Below are 18,054 nucleotides of genomic sequence, written 5' to 3' on the forward strand. Positions count from 1 at the left end.
TTTCCCCTGATTTATTCATTCGTTTCCCCATTCGTTGGGCTTGTTTGTGTAAGGCGTTTGCGTAGTATTGGAGAAATGGAGAGTCCTCAGTGGACAGAACTCCCCCCCCCCCCCCCCCCCCCCGCCACCTCCCCGCGCCCTGCCCCTGACCGGCTGGGGCTCACAGGGTATGAGGCAGCCAGGAAATCAGGCAGAGGCACAACAGCCAAACTTATCTCATTACAAGACCCGGCCCCCCCCTCTACAAGTAGCCTGTCCTTTGTAATCTCTGAGTCTCTGTTTTCTTAGCTGGATAGGAGGCAAATCCCACTTAACACTGTGAGGACTGGATAAAATGAGTGTAAAGCGTTAGCACGGCTCCTAGCCCACAGCAGGTATTCAATAAACAGCAGCCCTATTATGAGTGAGGTGCCCCGGAGGTAGCCTGGGTCCAGAGGGGAGTGGGACACACATCCAAGTAATTATGACCCAGCATGGGACCTGATTAACTGCAAAATGCGCTGGGAGTAAAAGGAAAATCAATGGTCTGCCTAAGTGAGGAAGGTGCTAGAATAAAGGAGCCACCATCTCAAAGGAAGGAGGAGCTGGCCCCACGGGAGAGAAGAAAAGGAAAAAATCCATCAGACACACAGAACTGCTGGGCACAGGATGGAGAGCAAAGAACCCCCTGGAACCAGCTCACTTAGGGCCTTTAATGCCATGCTAAGGAGTGCAAACGTTTGAAGTGATTTTATTTTTGTAAAGACGGATGACTTATAAATACTCACTGCTAACAGGCCCTCTGGTGTCTCGCTGCCTCCAATATACACACATTGCACTCATGCCTGTGACCTGTTAGCAGTCTCTTGGCTCGAGCCTGACTAGTGGAGAAAAGAACAGAAAACCTCTCTCAGAGCGAGCCCCAGCAGCTGGGGGGATCTGCCCTCGGTGTTTTAAAGCACAAATGAGGGACCTACGGGGAAAAGCCACTTTGCAGGTTCTCCGACACTTCTAAAATCTTGAAGCATGAAACTTTATCTCCATCCCGGCCCCATTTTGCCTCAGGTCCTGTGCTCCAGTGGAATTTATAGGTCGTTTTGCTTAATGGAGTGAGAAGAAACAGAAAGGGTCTCGTCGTGCCCCATGTCCTCTATCACGACTCCAGCCGTCTGTGAGGACGGCCATGGCACGAGTGAGCCCTGAAGCCCAAAGAGGCCTTCCATCTCTCTTTTTCTCGGGCAGGGATATCAGATGCTGCCCGGGTGCATCTGTACCCAAGGATGTATCACAAGGTCAGCACGGGGATGGCCCCCAGGCGCTCCTGCGGATGCACGCGCACAGGCTCCGCGCTCACACACAGGATGCGACCATTCAGACAACATCCACCGCGACCACAGCAATGTCTTACTCACCCAGAATTTTACGAGGAAGAAGGCATTTTGGGGGCCTTTTCCAAACAGTTCCTTTAAGCCACCTTTCTTTTCAGGAAATTTGTCATAAATCTGACGAATGTCCACTGATTCGAGCAATGGGTCACTGTAAGAATGGTTGGCATGCCCAATGTGCACGAAGAGGTGTTTGTTGTACTGTAAGAAACCAACAGAAACATTCCCATTACAAACCCTTTGATCAACCTGGGGCATATCCATCTTGAACTGGAAAAAAAGAGCAATAGTCTCGAAATCCTGGAATTAACGCCTTGAATAGCCTAGGATCTGTGCCTTTGAAAACATGAAGACGTTATAAGAAAAGCCATTATAGCTCAGGGTTAAAACAATCATTGTCTTTCATTGACAAGGGCATATGTTTTCCCTAAAAAGGGCTTTTTGGAGACATAGCAGTAAATAACAGCTGAAGTTATTTTAACTACCGAACCAAGAAACTATCCTCTCACCCAGTTTCATCTGATGCAAGTGAGAATGCCAGCAACACCCTTTGGAGCCCAATATTCGCAGTTAAGCCCAACAAAAAGTGTGTGTGTGTGGTCAGCTAACAGCATCGCCCAGAATGCACTTCTTGCCCCAGCTCCCCTGGCAACAGCACGGATGCAGTGCTCTGGGCAGCGGTACCCACCTACTTCCTCCAAAGGGAGTAAGAGTGCCGAGCCTCTTTCCCACCATTCTCCTCAGTAATCAGTCTAAAGATTCTGCAGAGGGGCTGGTCAGTACATGGTTGTCAGTGCAAAGTTAGGGTGAGGAGTACAGGCCATGGAGAGGATTCATGGTACAAGGCTATAAGGGGCCAGTAATCTGAGAACACAGGCCACTCAGTCACGAACCAACCAACCAACCAACCAACCAACCAACCAACCAAAACCCTGTTAAGTCATTTAACTTAGAAAAGAGACCCTTTCTTCTCCTTGCTTTGGTAGAAGACATGGTCACTGGACCACAAAGGAGTTGTCCAAACCAGTGGTTCTCAAAGAACATTTAAACCTCACCAGTGCCTGGTTAGCCCATCCGGACTCACTGGAAATCCCAGAAAACGAGGCCAGCTATCAGCAATTTTTAGTGGTCATTACATGAATTGCAATATGCAGCCAGGTTTGAGAACCACTGGCCTCCACTTCCTACTCCAGGTCCTCTGTGCCTGCCTCTCCTGCAGAAAAGACACTTGACACCAACCTAACGTGACACAAACACATCTGGGGGGGTGGGGCGTTGGGGCTGCGGGGAGAGCGGAACCCAACAGGACTCATACAAGAAATTCTATGCCCCTGCTCGCCGAGCAGCCCCTGTTTACCTTTTAAGTTTAAACGGACGTTTCTCCAACTAGAGTGCTTCGGGGTACTGATCCCATTGGGGAATGAGGAGTCCCAAATACAAGAAGGCTTGGTCAAGGTTGCCTACCAGAAGAGTACCATATCCTGGTTAAGAGCATGGGGTCTGGACTCAGCCTGCTTGAGCACAAAGCTTTGTGCCCAGGGCAAACCAGGTAAGACAAGTGCCTCCCCGGTCTTTAAAATGGGGAAGGTGCTGGCCTCTACCTCCCAGGGATGCTATGGGGTTTAAATGAGAAACTGCGTAGAAAGAGCTTACTAGGCTCACAGACTCAATGAACAGTAAACGATATATGCTAGCTAGTATTACTGGCTACTGTTTAAAAAAAAAAAACCTTGAGATTCACAGTAGATATTAGCATGATTAAAAAACAGTTTTTAACAGTGTAACCCAAAGTTTCCTAAACTTGTGTGGTCACAAAACCCTAGAAATACATCCTGAAGAAATGCTGGTTTAAATCCATAACTTGCTACACAGACCATGGACCTCTGGCCACAGGACCAGAGGGCAGGAGGCTCGACACCCCATCCGATGGCAGTTGTTCACAGTGCTGGAGATAAGGAGATGGCGGCCAGGGCCCAGCATCTTCTGGGAGAAGGCTACGCCCCTCTTCTGTTCAACATCAGAATGGGATCTTTACCAAAGCTTCAAAATCCCTAAAAGGCACCAGGGGAAATGAAAAAGGGCGCACCTGTTCAGCTCTGTCACGGACCCAGCCTCTGCCCAGCTACCTGGTAGGTTTCAGGTGAGACTGGGGGCTGGGGACCACTATGCAAGGACAGACTATGCCTGTACCGGAAGAGAATTTTAAAAACAAAGTCAAAGCCACTGCCAGGTTAGGGAGCTGAGATCCACACAGCGGAGTGTCTCTGACCTTTCTGTAAATGTTCCCAAATGCTGTCACATCATCTTTTCTCTACTTCCCCGCCATTCTGAGAGCTGAGGGCAAAAGGCGTTGTTCTTTCTTTATCCAGGTGACCGGCCGAGTGCGTGTCCATCCACCCAACCCTTCTTAATAACCTCTGCTGGTAGCCAGCTCCCAGCCCTCCCGGCCCTGTCCGGGCGGCACCGTTTCTGTCATTTCGTGTGCCCCCTGCAGGCCGTGAGTTTCTGGGCAAGGATGCACCACAAGCAGAGCTATGGGGACACCTGCAGATAGAATCCGAGTCTCTCTGCAGAACACCGCACTCCCAGCTCTTCCTCCCTGGCAGCCACCCACAGGCAGCCAGAGCTGGGATGTAGGTGAGGAGCTGGGACTTGCAGTCTTCTTGGCTCACGACGGCTAGGGTCCCTGCAGCGTCCTGCTGGAACCCAGGACCTCTGCACGTCAAGAGGACAGGAAGGTGAACGGGGGGCAAAATTTACCACACTTTCACGGGGGCCATGAAGATATGGCTGAACACAAAAACCCCGGAGCCAGATGAGAACCTGAAATCCCAGCTTGCTCACATGGGCAACGAGGATGCACCATGTATGCTACACGGCGGGTCTGAAGACGAAAGGTGATCATCCAGAGAGGGCCCTTGGCATAGGGCCTCCCCCGTGAGAGGTGTTGGACCGACTGTAGCTGCTGAGATTCCTACTGTTGTCGTTTACTATTATGTGAGGTGACTCCATCCTGGGGGGAGAGGCAAAAGAACTTTCCTGCTTTCGCTACCCCTTTGCCCAGCAAAGAAAAAATAAGCACAGGTAAGCCAAGAGCTGGGAGCAAGTTGCGAAGCCATGTGACCGTTCAAATTCTCGATTGTGGCCCACTCATAATGAGCTTCCCGGGGTGTAGGCCTCTCCTGTGCCCGACGGACGGAAAAGCGCTGTATCCATTCACTGCTCCGGGCAACGTGCTTTCTATATATGTGACCTCAGGTAATCCCAGCCTCACAATGACACTGCAGGGGCATTTTATTAAGGTCATTACACACGAGGAAATGGAAGTTCAGAGATGAACAGACTTGCCTGAGGTCACACTTCCGGGAATAGTCCCGGAGTTAAGAATAAAACTTGGACCTGTCAATGCCACAGCCTGAGCATTTGCCGCAAACGTCAACCACACCGCCTCCCAGAAGAAAACGTCTAGACCCTTCTCACTCACTCACACCTACGTTTTCTGATGGTTGATTTGAGAAAAGAGAAGAGAAAGAAGCTGACTCGTGTTTGCAAAATTCTAAGTTAAATTAGAATTCAGGATAAACATAATGATTTGCAGATGCATCAGACAGACTCTTCTTCTAAGGTTTCTATTTTGAGGAAGTTACCTTTGTGCCCGAGTGGCTGAAATGAACGGAGAAGGGCAGGCTGTCTTTGCCAAAGGAAACCGGGCACTGCCTCTCCAAAGCTGGTGACGTGAAACCAAACCCTGACTGCTGGCATCTGGGTGGCTTGATTCCTGCCAAGAGGTGACTTTGTTTCTAAGAATACAAAGGACTAAAGAAGGTATCCTGGAGACCACAGCAGTGAGACAAACAGCCTTCCCTCTCCCCTTAACTCAACCTGGGTAGGTTAAGAATCCCTCCGCCCCCAAATCCAGAAGACTGAAAGGAAGAGATCTACTGGATATGTTTGGGTTCAAGTTTTGACGCAATCAAAACTCTAAAAACCATTTGGTAAGGCTCTAACTACTTCCCATCCTGCCAGTTCTCCTTATAAGGGAAGAAGGCCAGGGTGAATACCTGATTTCCCTTCCTCCTTCCCATACAAATCCCATTTTCTTTTCAGCAATGGTGGTTTCCCCAAAGCTAAAGGTGACACACAGCACCAAAAAAGGGCAATTCTATTATATAGGGCAGGAAACAAATATTGGCAAAAACAACACCAGTAGCAGCAACTAAAAATCTTAAGTGTTGGGGGCAACGTATAAGCAGAAACAGGGTGAATGTCAGTAAGTCATGGACACTAAAGCCTAAGACTAGATTGCCTCGATACCAAAAAAGGTTAGCGTTGGTTTGTTCAATGATAAAAAAAAGTCTCCTGCGGTGGTCAGTGGATGTGTGGATTATCAACATTTCAATGACAACTACAGAAAAGGTGCTCATTCTGCATATTTCTTTTGTGGATTTCAGTGGAACAAACCAGCACTCCTATGGCCCATTCTATGCCAGGCACTATGCTAGACACAGGGAATCCATGAGCTAATAGCACAAAACCCTTTTCTTCACAGACCCTATAGAGTGACCATATGGAGCTAGTTTATTGCCTCCACAGTCAGAATCATGTATTTACCCATGTAAATAAATGTTCTCAGTGATTCCCATAGAGCAGGTTGGGAATAAAGACAGTCAACATTTCCTCTCTCGTATCACATGACTTAAATCAGCATTCACCTGCTCTTTTGATAGGAATGACTATTCTCCAGCACTAACCATACAGCGTTACTCATGAGCAAGGAGAACAGAGGTGGAACTCACGGGATGTGAATAAGGGTTCACGAGTCTAAGTTGGGAACCAAGATGAGAAACAAGTTATCCATCACGTCTGAGTGAGAGTTGAACACACTCAGGTTTGTAAAGGTTTCAGAAAATTAGCCCTGGCTCCAACTATTCCAGCTAGCTGCCGGAGGATGTTTTCACAAAATGAGGGAATAAATCACAAGAGGGAGATGGGGCCCTAATCCAGAAGAGGGGTAAGAGAATGCACAGGCTAGCAGCTGGGCCCCTGACCTGGACGGCAGCTGGTCCAGGGTGGATGGAGAGCCAGAGGGGTGCCACCAAGGGGACAATGGACTTGAAAGATCCCCTGACTTATGCGACCATCTGGAGAAGAGTATGAGAACTCTGTTAGAAACGTTGAGGATGAACTTGTATGGGCATGTAAAAACTGAATTAAAAAAAAAAAGAGGCAATGACAAATCCCAGGAAAAAATGTTTACAATCAAGAAAATGGTTCTAACACATCACACATTAACCATGCTGTATGTAAAATTTACAGGCTTGTGATACAAATGCTGAGTGTTAACCAAACCAAAAATTGTGACGTAACCACACTGGGGGATGGGCAGGAAAAAAGTGCTAAATTTATTTAGAGAGCTAAGTTGTGGTCTTCCATAGCGAGAAGTCAACAAAAAATGTCCAAAATTGATGGATTGAGATATACAGTATGATCATGTTATTTGGGAATACGGCAGTAACATACAAAGAAATAGCTGAAAGGCTTTATAAGTGCCTGTCCCTAAGAAGAAGGACCAGGAGGTGGGAAGACATGGGACAGAGGACCACTGCTTTTCTTTATAGGCTGAGTCTGGTTCAATTTGGCTTATATACAAAGCACACATATGACTTTATTAAATTAAATAAACAGCCAATCAGAAACTATCTTGGAACATCATGGAGTTTTTTTGAGGAAGAGAAAGAACTATAAACGGAAACAAAAATATTAAGACTTGTGCTTCAGGATGTTTATTCTAGTTGGCCACAGTTCCCTGGACTCAAAAGGAACTTGGTCAGATCACAGAGCCTTCCTATGGCTCAACTCCTCAGAATGACCGAGCAGAAACAGGCACCCTTGTCTGCCTGGACGGTTCACCAAAAACACCAATGTTGCACCAGCAAAGTCCCACCTGGATCAAGGAGGTCTCACAGCTCGGCAGCCCCTGACACAACCTTAATACACAGATTTCTTTTGACTTGGGAACATGCTCATTTTCTCTTTTTGTCATTACAATCCCTCTAGCCATTCTTCACAGCAGTATAAACAGTGACAAAGGTGAATGTTACCCTAAAAACTCAACAAAGCTAACTTGCAACGGGTTATTTAGCTACCCTGGGCTTAGCTACCCTGGGCGTTTAACAAAGGACTTTTCCTCCTCTCCCAAATCTGTTGTGAAGTCACTTTCTATCTTGCTCCCGGCTCTCCTCTCCTCTCTGCTGCTTGGGGAGGCTGCAGAGGGAGCCCCGAGGGCCCGAACTCTGGAGTCAGTCAGGGTCTGTGGCCAAATCTGGCGCGGGTGCCACTTCCTGGTGGGGGTCACTGGGGATGGGGGGTGGGGTCCAGCCCTCTGGGACAGCTTCCACATGTGGAACGTGGGAGAAGCAGAGAACCCACCTTGAAGGAGCATCACAAGGGTTAAAGCAGATAATGTGTGGGAAATACATAGTGCTGTGCTTACACATAACTTGTTATTATCCTTCAGACTGGTCAGTGTCCGCTCTCTGAAGCGCGCAGAACCTGTCCTTGAAAGTGCCCATCACCACAGATGAGATAAACCAGACTCCCCAAAGTGGCCACTCGGGTTTGATTTTGACTTTTTCTCCTTTTTGAAAAAAGAACTGCTACCGGATTCTATTTCAGGGACCTCTGATGAGGCAGTTCCCTTTTTGTGAAAAGGGGGAGAGAAAACCCCTGGCCCTAGGCCTTGGTGCCGCTTCCTCAGACACGCCCAGAGCTGCACTACACCGTCCGACATAAAGATGGCGGTCTTTTCCTAAACTTGTTTCAAAAATTCCAAGTATTTGAAGAACGTAGTAAAACCTTGAAAAATGACTGCTGTCAAATAATACCACCAGAAAAATCATAATCCACTTAGGAATTTAAAGAAACCAAGATGAATAACTCATGTCAAGGGATGCTAATGTACAAGTTGGAACAGAACAGGGACAAATCACCTACCTTTGCTTCCTGTCCCTCGCCTGCCTGGGCTCTGTCCAGACACCCCTCCCCCAGGGCAGCCTGGGCAACCTGCGATAACCCCTGGGCCCTGCAGGGAGTGGCTGTAGGGCCGAGCCAACCAGAATGACCTGCACATTCAGCGCCTGGAGGCAGTGGGGGGACGGGCAGGGCTTGGCCGGGCTCGAACTCCGGTAGGGCCTCTCCTCAGCTAAGGGCTCAGAGGCACCAGCCCTATCCTGGCTACTTGGCTTCGTCCCCTGCCCTGTGCCCTTCTCAGAAACAAACAGCACTTGAGAGCAAAGACTAAGGAGCAAGTTGGGTCTTTCCTGCCCAGATCTCACACCAGGATGCACCCCCTCGGCCCTGCCTCCCATTTCCACCACCACGTTTAGAGAGGGGCTGCTGCTTTCTCAGAGAGAAGCGGGTCTTCCCCGCAGAGGTGCAGCTGCAAAGGCCCGTGGGCCGTGCGCGGGGACGGCAACCGGGCAGGAGGCGGGCGTGGGGAGCTGACCCGCCCCGGAAAGCAGATGGGAGCCTGGCCGGGCCTCTGTGAAACGTCCATAAAACCCAGATTTCCAGATGCTTTCAATTGCCTCATCCCCCAATGGCAATGAAAAAGGATGGCGAGTGCCCAGCGCAGCTCCCACACGAGGGTAAACCACCCACCGCTGTGAGAGGGTACAGCTGGGTGAGGATGGGCAGCGGGGACCGCCGGGCAGCACGCAAGACAGAGCGGGGGAAACCACAGCACACCACACTGAGCTGTCACCCAGGAACACCGCCTCACTTGTGTCCTTCCAGAAAAACCTGGGGGGAGAAGCATTTAAACACTGGGCGCAGCCAACCGTCGGACCAGCTGTAGCCTCCCTTGGAGAACCGGGAAGGCCAAATGTGCGCTCTGACCATTTATTCCAAGCACGTGGGGCGTCCATTAACAACACAGGGATTAGAAGCCGGGCTTTGGCGTTGCTGAGCGGTGTGGCCTGGGGCAAGTTGCTTAACCTTTCTGAGTCTTGACTCCCTCATCTGAACGCAGATGACACCTGGCTGGCTCTTCTCCAGGGGTCAGTGTGAAGGGCAAACGAAACAGTAAACAGGACAGTTCTGTGTGAGCCACAGGGAGCTGCTTCCTAAACAAGTTTAGGAAAAGGTGCTGGTAGGCAGGTCTGCTGTTCATGAGATCCACCTGCCACGCCACGAACTGGGGTGCAAGGAGGAGCCTCTCTCCTGAAGGACTGGCAACTGGATCTGGCCAAACAGCCGTTTCCTGTGAATGCACGACCCCATTCTGAGATGAAGCGCTGCCTCAATAGCCACCGCAGGGCCTAGAAACTCCTCCAGAGAAACCCTGCCCTAAGTCTTCACCCTGCCCGTGATACAGGCAGGGATTCTCCTGGCAGTCCGTGGAGTTTTAACCTTGCTTCGGAGCTCATTCCTTTATTTTTCCAATCGACTCCCCATCCAAACCACCTGCCTTTCTTTTTGCCACAGGCCTCATCAATGGTACATGTCCTTCGAGCTGCACCGGTCACATTTTCCAAACCAAAACCAGGATCTGTGATCCAACCAAGGAATTTTCGTTGATCTGTGAATTTAGGCCGTTGAAAGGAGCTATAAAAATACGAAAATTAAATTGCTCCTGGGGCCACAGTGACCACCTGTCTTCGTGGAAAAGAATAAGGTTATCTGCGGGGTAACCTGCAGAACTGTAGGTGGGCCCCCCGGAGGGGTGGGGCTGGGGTGCACATCCTTGTCCTCGCAAGATCGTCCCAGTCCCGGTCCCCTCCATGTCACGCTGCGAGGAAATGCACGGAAGAATGCTTAGAACATAAGATCTCCCTGAATGGTGGTTACTGCTTCTACATTTCCTCAACCTCCTTAAACCATGGGCTTTGGATTCAGACAAACTTCAAATATCTGGCCACGCCATCTAGAAGCTGATTACTAGGCTCAACTACCTAAGGACGCTGAGGTTCTCTGTTTCCAATACCCACTCCAGCCAAGTTCATTTTGACAAGAAGCAAGAGCATTAGCAGACTGGCCAGCTCCTAGCAATCCTGCTTTCTTCTCTGTTCCACGGCTCTTCAAATTACAGCGCCATCCCTGGTCTCAAAAACACAGTCATCCCATTATGCTCTTCCTCCCACAGCTAATTAATCCCCAAGGCCTTTTAATTTTATCAACACGATGTCGCTCCCCTCTGACATTCTCTGTTTTGTATCCCCCTGGGCATGTCCAGGCCACTGCCTTGGTTTGGTCCTTGCCACATTACCTGGACTGGAAAGTCACTCCTCTCCCCCAGCCTGCTTTCTAACCAATTGCCAAGGTCATTCTCCTGGAACACACATCCGACCACATCTTGTCTTTCAAAAGAGGAGTGAGGATATTCACATTACCCAGTATATGTATTAAAATCTCTGGGAGGACTCACAACAATAGAGTAACAGTGGTTACCTACTTGGGGTAGGATAGGCATTAGAAGGACGGGAAGTCTCCCTCCATTCTTTTATGCTTATAGATTTGGGGCTGTGTGTATGTATTCAAATCATAATTAATCATAATTAATTAAAAAAAAATCATGCTATGGGGCGCCTGGGTGTCTCAGTCAGTTAAGTGTCGGACTTCGGCTCAGGTCGTGACTTCATGGTTTGTGAGTTCGAGCCCCGTGTCGGGGTCTGTGCTGACAAGCTCAGAGCCCGGAGCCTGCTTTGGATTCTGTGTCTCCCTTGCTCTCTGCCCCTCCCTCACTCATGCTCTGTCTCTGTCTCTCAAAAATAAATAAACATTAAAGAAAATTAAAACAAAAATCATTCTGGCTCCCCGCTGAATTTCAACAGGATCCAAACCACCTGGTGAGCATAGCCTCTCGAGCCTGGTCGCTTCCTTGTCTCTGGCCCAACTTCCTGCTACATTACTACAAGGCGCTCAGGTCTTAAGTAGATTTGTGGAATTGTCGACATGTCCAGGGATCCTACTCACGTTCACTGTCACAGCAATACAGTGAAGACCATTATGTCCATGAACAGACTGGAGTCAGGCTGAGTCCACTGGTCCCCAATCTCACACAGCTGGTAAGAATTCAGATAGAGCCTTCTCGTTCCACCAGAATACACATGTTGCCACTACAGCATGATGGGAGATGTGTTCTAAAGTCCAGGTGGCAATCTTCTTTCCCTCTTTTACTCCTTTGCCCCAAATCCTGAGAAGAACCGTGGTGTCCCAGGTTGGAAAAGGAGCTCGGGGGAGACCCAGCCCAACTCTCTACCCAAGGTGAAGGGCACTGTTTACATCCAGCCTGTGCTTAGGGAGCTCACAGTTTGGAAGGCAGCGGTCTTTCTGTTTGAGTAATTTCTTTATTTCTTCAAAGGTACAGTGAGGTGGTTAAGAACACCGACTGGAGCCAAACCTTGGCATGGCCACTTCCTGCTGATGGATCTTGATAACGTACCCTCGTGTTTCTGAGCCTCTGTTCCTTTACTGACAGACTGGAGAGAAGAACAGTATCCATGTCAACATACTTGGCATACGGTGCTTTTAAAACAGCTCAGTCAGTGCCAGCAACAGTCATCGCTGCTATAGTGAGTCGAGGTGTGCTTTCCCTGTTCAGGGAAAAACCTGTACCCGTCACAGAGCTCCCCTCCTTTTTCTGCAAAGCAATGCTGCTTCCCAACCAAAAGAGAATACTCTCATTGTCCCTCCTTCTCCAATCCACCGCCTTCCCTTCTCTGGCTGTATTAACTCCTACCTAAGTAAACTCACACACTCTCTTCCTGCATATGGTGCTGCTTGCCCTGGCATCCAGAACAATCCTGTGCCTGGGAAGTCTGAACCAGTGGGGGGCTGCCAGCTGTGGGGCCGGATGTGGCCCGGGCTGCAGGAGGGCTGGAGGAACCTGCCGCGTCCCAGGGTAGGGAATGGAGGAAGTTGGCTAGGCTTTATCAGGAAAAACCACTCCCCGCGCACAGACGGTGAGCCCAGGTTTTCATCCGCCTAAAGGAGCAGCTGGCTCCCTCGGCCAGATTTCAGGCAAGGTGCTTCTAAACAGCCCACCCTGGGTGGAGGATCTTGCACTTAACACTCGGAAGTCCTTTGATACGCAACAGTGAAATCATGCAGAAGAGTGCATTTTCAAGCATTACTAACCACTTCTAAAATAGTCTTTGTCGTTTCGATTCTTCCTCCCTTTCTTCACCCTCTGCTGTTTTTCTCTTAGCTTCAAGTGGAGCCAAAGGTAACAGAGGGACTGACTTGCTGGTTTTCCACCAATATAAACAACCACCGATTTGGGGAAATGCTGCCGTCTGGTTTGTACACGATGCAGAGCCAGCAGGGGGCGCTCGCCGCCCGGATTACTCTTCCTTCGCTTCTCACAGATTTCGCGGAGCTACGGACTACAAAATGAAGATACAAGTGGATCTTGCAGCTCTTTGGTCATCGTCTCCGGCTGCAGAGTCAGCAGGCCTGGACCTCCATCCCGTGTCCAATGTCAAGTGACTGCCTAACATGGGGCAGGCTGTGTCACAGGATTAAATAAAATGATGCACTGTGTCGGCCACTGCCTCTACTGTACTGCGGAATATTACCAGCAGCCAGTATCGCCGGGGATGGCAGTCAGGAAGAAGTCTTCAGCGGCGGCAGTGGTGATGCGCGTAGTGCGCCAAAGAGTGACTTTCCAGAAGAGCTGGTACCAGGGAGGCCGCCCTAGACTGGGGATGTGGCAAACCAGGTTCTCCTCTTGCCTCTGTTGCTACACAAGTGTGTGTTCGTGCCTCATCTCCTCCTGGGGGAGAGTACCGGCAGGGTTCAACGCTGGCCACGGCCACCCTTAAACCAGCTATCTCTCCAGGCCTCTTCTATAAAAAGGAATAGAATTACCAACCTCACAGGGCTGTGATAAAGATGAAAGAAATCACTAGTGAAAAACAGCACAAGACGCAGGGCATTCATTTATTTGTTTGCCTTTTGTCACCACTGCCTATAAGCCCGTGACTCCAAGGAGCCTGAGCCCTGAGAAAGAAGTGGGGGGGTGGGGGCACATCTGTATGTGTGTACGTGTCTAATGTTAAATTCTAAACACTGTATACATCCCAAATTGTTAAAAGATACCAGTTGAGTTTCTTTTAGATGGCTTTACAATTTCCTAGAGTTGGAACAAAAATACAGTAAAATTAAAGCCCGAGAAGCACAGAAAGTCTGAGAGCCAAAGAAACCATCCACAAGCTCCACGTTTTTCAGTGTGACCTTGGGCCCGAAGTGTTACATTCATTGTAACAGCACCCTAGCGCTCTGTAGTTGCAAAATAAAGTACACATTATGTAATCTGAGAAGCTGGTGCTTGAGACCCTCTCACTCAGCTTTAAATAGTTTTGTTAATTCTCCCCCCCAAATTTCAATTAGTCACCTTGTTCTCCCAAGGTTCCCCTGCTTCCTCCTTTGGTAAGACTCATCCTTCAAGCCCTCACGTTTCTCCTAAAATTAACCCATATGCTACTATTCACAATCCCCCGTGTATTCACTTGTACACATTAAATCCATTTGTGTACCCCTGCAAACTAAGGGTCCAGAACCCAGGAATGTGAGGAGCCACATCAAAAGTGAGACTGGTGTTTACAAAGGAAACGACATAATTTCACAACAGTGATACAGCTTTGGTTGGCACTGACAGACATACTTTTAAAATCATGACACAAGCCAGCAACACCAACATATGTATTAGATGGTATTATTATTTTCAGAAATTATACTTTTTTAATCTAAAGGACGAGTAATTTTCACACTGTGAAAGACTGTTATATTCACTTCAGCACCAACATCACTCCACATGGGTGTGTGTGTGTGTGTGTGTGTGTGTGTGTGTATGCACTTCTGGTTTGTCTTCTCTAGAACACAGCCTCTATGACAATGGGGATTAGCTTCCTCTGCTGTTGAATCCCTAACACCTGAAACAGTGTCTGGCATGTAGTTAGTGTTTAAAACGTAGCTGTTGAATGAATTCCAATTTCTTTCAGTCCCCAACTCGTGTCCCCTTAAAATATAATTATGTTCTCAAGAGGCCCAAGGGTGTTGACTCACGCCAGGCCTTGCATTTATTTCGGGGCCTCTGAAGTCATGTGCTAAAGTCCAGTCTTTAGAGCCAAACCTTTTCCTCCATCGGTAAAAGGCCAAATCCAGTCGAACCAGTCGGATTATCATGTGTAATCCTAAACATGTACGAAACACTTATCTCTGGACTGTATTCCAAGGAGGTGGTGGGTCCTGCCTTTACAAAACTGTTTACCAACTTTCACTTACTCCTTTATATACTCAGAGTCATTACGTCTGGAATGTTCTTCTCCCTTATTCTTCCTCGGGCTAGATCAATCCTCTACCTAAGGTTACTTCCTCAAGGGAGTCTGCCCTGTGCCGTTAATCGCTCGTGGCATTCGATGCTCTTCCTTCTGAAACCCCACCATACTTCACAATGACCTCTTCATGAGTGGGTGGTGCTTTGTGTGTGTCCCCCCATTAGATGTTGCACCCGTGCATGCATGCGCAGGTGCTCGTAAATGTTTACAGATTGGACTGAAGGAATCTAGGGATTCACAACGTGAAGCCAAATCAACACTAACAACAACAAAAAGAGAGACTAGAGATTCCGGGCCCTAATGGGTCCATGATTGGAGAGGACAGTCACAAGACGGGGCTGCCATAAGCATTTTCATTAAAAAAAAATTTTTTTATTGCGATAAAACATTCTATCGTGTTTTAACCAGGGAAAACAACTACCATCTTGGGACTTTTGCTTCCCAGTGCATCGGAGTTCTGGTCCTTAAAAAATGGTCACATGCAAAGAGAGAGATTTGCCACACAGGAGATATGTGTACTGAAGAGAGAGAACTTCAAAACTGGGGATGGTTTACGGTAGTCAAAAGAGTATAACGGAATAGATTTGGGCTCCTGATCCCTCTGCTTATTTGCTAAACATCTTAAGTTGTCTTAACATTGTCTGGGCCCGGTTTCTTCATCTGTAAAATAGGGCAAACAATTTAGTCATGGGGCCCTATGGGGACAGAATGAAATAATCGATTACAGCGTACTCTGTAAGGAACCAGGTGCCATACAAACACACGTGATGCAAAGTGAAAAGCATTCCTGGGCCGAAACCCAGACTTTGGCCAAAGAATCCTCTGTACTTTCCAGAAAGAAGAAGAAACAAAGAATCAGGAGGATAATCTTCATGTTTGTTCATCTCAGTGCCTCTCACAGAGAAAGATTTTAAGCCATCGCCACCACCCTTCTTATAAAACCGCTCAGCCACGTAAGAAGAGCGATCCAGCTGGCCCTTCCCTCCCTGGCCCCAGTAACTTGCCTCAATGGGCCCAATGATTTACTTTACATCCCTTTCTTCATTTTCTTCCCCTAGTTTTGGAGCAGGCTCTATTTTACTACCAGCTCCCAGAGTTCACAATTTGTAGACAGAAGTGTCAGCGGTCCACACACAGGCTCCCCCTAGGTCTCCACTCTGGTGATGGCTCGCGGTGTCTCCCTGATGCCACCATCAGAGGCTCTCCACTGAGCTCAAGTACAAACACCCCGGAGAGGTCACCTCCAATCGTTCCATGTGCTGGTATTTACGATGGATGGTGAACTCACCCGTGATACTTTCTGCTGACGAGGGAATGACAGCAAGGCGGTGAACTCACAGGGAGCCTGGGACCTCTGGGCGTTGGGAGCCCGAGATTGGGGCTGGGGCGGGGGGTGGGGGGAGGGTGAGATAGAGTGTGCGGAAAGAAGTTGGTGAGGATCCCGAAGACAAACCTCCTGATTCCTGCATTTTTGCCGTGGGCTCACCCACACACAGATGCAATGCTCATTCTTACAGCCAAGGAGTGGGAGTGAAGGAAGGGTCTGGGGCTCATCGGGTAGGAAAGAAGGGAGGCTCACATATGTATGGGAAATGATGGCGCAGGCTGAGAAACAATGGTATGGCGGGTGCTGGATGGGGTGGTGAAGACAGAAAAGAAGAAAATGACACACAGAGTCCAGATGCCATTGTGACTGGTATTTATATTATAATGCAACGCGTTCTGTATCAAACTGCTAAAATACCATCTTGTTACTTCTCCTTAAGAAGAGAACCACTTGCTATCTTGAGAAAACAAGCAAAGACAGTATAGAATAACTAAGCTAAATGCTTAGGCTTGAGTTTTAAAGACAGGAATTGGAATCTCGCATCTAACAGGTATTACCTGTGTGACTTTTGAGAGGTTAATCTCTCTGTTTCCTCATCTGTCAGATGGTACCCGCCCTTGTAGGGTTTTTGTGGGGATAAAAAGTGACCATGTATATAAACAGCTTTGCACAGTGCCAGCCACATGTCAGGGTTCAGTAACTGCCACCTACTGTTACGTTTTATTAAACACAAGAGCCTATTAAGGCCTTTCCCTTCCAGCTCCAGCCTTCCCTGGAGTTTGAGGCACAGAGCATTTGGCTCTAAAATTCTACCTATTTGTCAACACAAATACCTTTCTACTTAATTGGAAGTCGGCCTGGCTCATCTCCCACAGGCCCGTTTACATGCAGGTTGTTTGTCAGGCATGAGGCAGGGGGAAAGGAGAAGGAAGGCAGAGGCGGGAGAAGGTGAACAGGATGGGATTCAAGGCACACCTCGCAGTACACTCACCGAGTCTGGGTCTCGCTGCTGTTCGAGGAAGGCTGAGAATTCCACCAGGCGAAGTTTGGTTGTGCCGATGGAGCGGCCCTGCCAAGCTGGGACTGAGGGAGCTGGGGCTGACGCAGGCTCAAAACCTGAAAGACCAATCGTCACCTCTAAAGGAGGCTGTGAGCCTCGTCCCCTTGGGTCTCGTGCCAATACTGGGGCAGGGCCCTGCACAACAGCTGAGCCGGGAGGAAAGGCCAACAGTCCCCCTCCTCCAGAGTCCAGGGGTAGAATTAAGTCAGGCGGTGGTGGGGTTCTGGCCAAGGACCCCGGAGGCACAATGGTCATGTGGCTCCTCTCAAGGCCAACTTCAGCCCAGCTTAAGGGTTGGAAGACACCTCACCCTGGATAAGGGGCCCAGCTGGGGACCAAGGCCAGAGAGGCTGAAAGAGCCCAGGTGAATCCTGCAAAGATCCTCTGAGACACTGGGACTACCGGGCACTTCTTGTGTTGGCTCATCTCCCTCCTTCCCTCCCTCCCTCCCTCCCTCCCTCCCTCCCTCCTTCCTTCCTTCCTTCCTTCCTTCCTTCCTTCCTTCCCTCCCTCCTTCCTTCCTTCTCTCCCTCCCTCCCTCCCTCCTTCCTTCCTTCCCTCCCTCCTTCCTTTCCTCTCTCCCTCCCTTCTTCCTTCCCTCTCTCCCTCCCTCACTCCTTCCTTCCCTCTCCCTCCCTCCCTCCCTCCCTCCTTTCTTCCTTCCTCTATCCCTTATTTATTTATTTATTTATTTATTTACAGCACGAGAGCAGGGGAGGGGCAGAGAGAGAGGGAGAAAGAGAATCCCAAGCAGGTGTGGACAGAAGCCTCCCAACACAGGACTCAGTCTCATGAACCAGGAGATCATGACCTGAGCCAAGATCAAGAGTCGGACGCTTAACCAACTGAGCCACCCAGGCGCCCCCCAACCCCCAATCTCTTTTCCTAAGACTGTGGTCATGAGCACTACAGAATTCTCTCTCTCTCTCTCAGAATGTTCCATGGCATCAGAAAAGAGGGTAACAC

The 18,054-nt window shown here is 49.1% G+C and overlaps 1 protein-coding gene across 2 annotated transcripts in view; it reads right to left on the bottom strand.

Annotated features, from left to right (window-relative positions):
* The window catches only part of TEAD1 (TEA domain transcription factor 1), a 264,897-nt gene that overhangs the window by 35,468 nt on the left and 211,375 nt on the right, over positions 1-18,054 (bottom strand). For both annotated transcript variants that reach the window (XM_049649825.1, XM_049649818.1), the window contains 2 exons: positions 17,020-17,144; positions 1,392-1,565 (listed from right to left, as the gene is read on the bottom strand). In XM_049649825.1, coding sequence (XP_049505782.1) covers positions 1,392-1,565; positions 17,020-17,144 — 299 coding nt within the window. The remainder of the gene's footprint in view (positions 1-1,391; positions 1,566-17,019; positions 17,145-18,054) is intronic.

Source organism: Panthera uncia, chromosome D1 (assembly GCF_023721935.1).
Source record: "Panthera uncia isolate 11264 chromosome D1, Puncia_PCG_1.0, whole genome shotgun sequence".
Classification (NCBI taxonomy): Eukaryota; Metazoa; Chordata; class Mammalia; order Carnivora; family Felidae; genus Panthera; species Panthera uncia.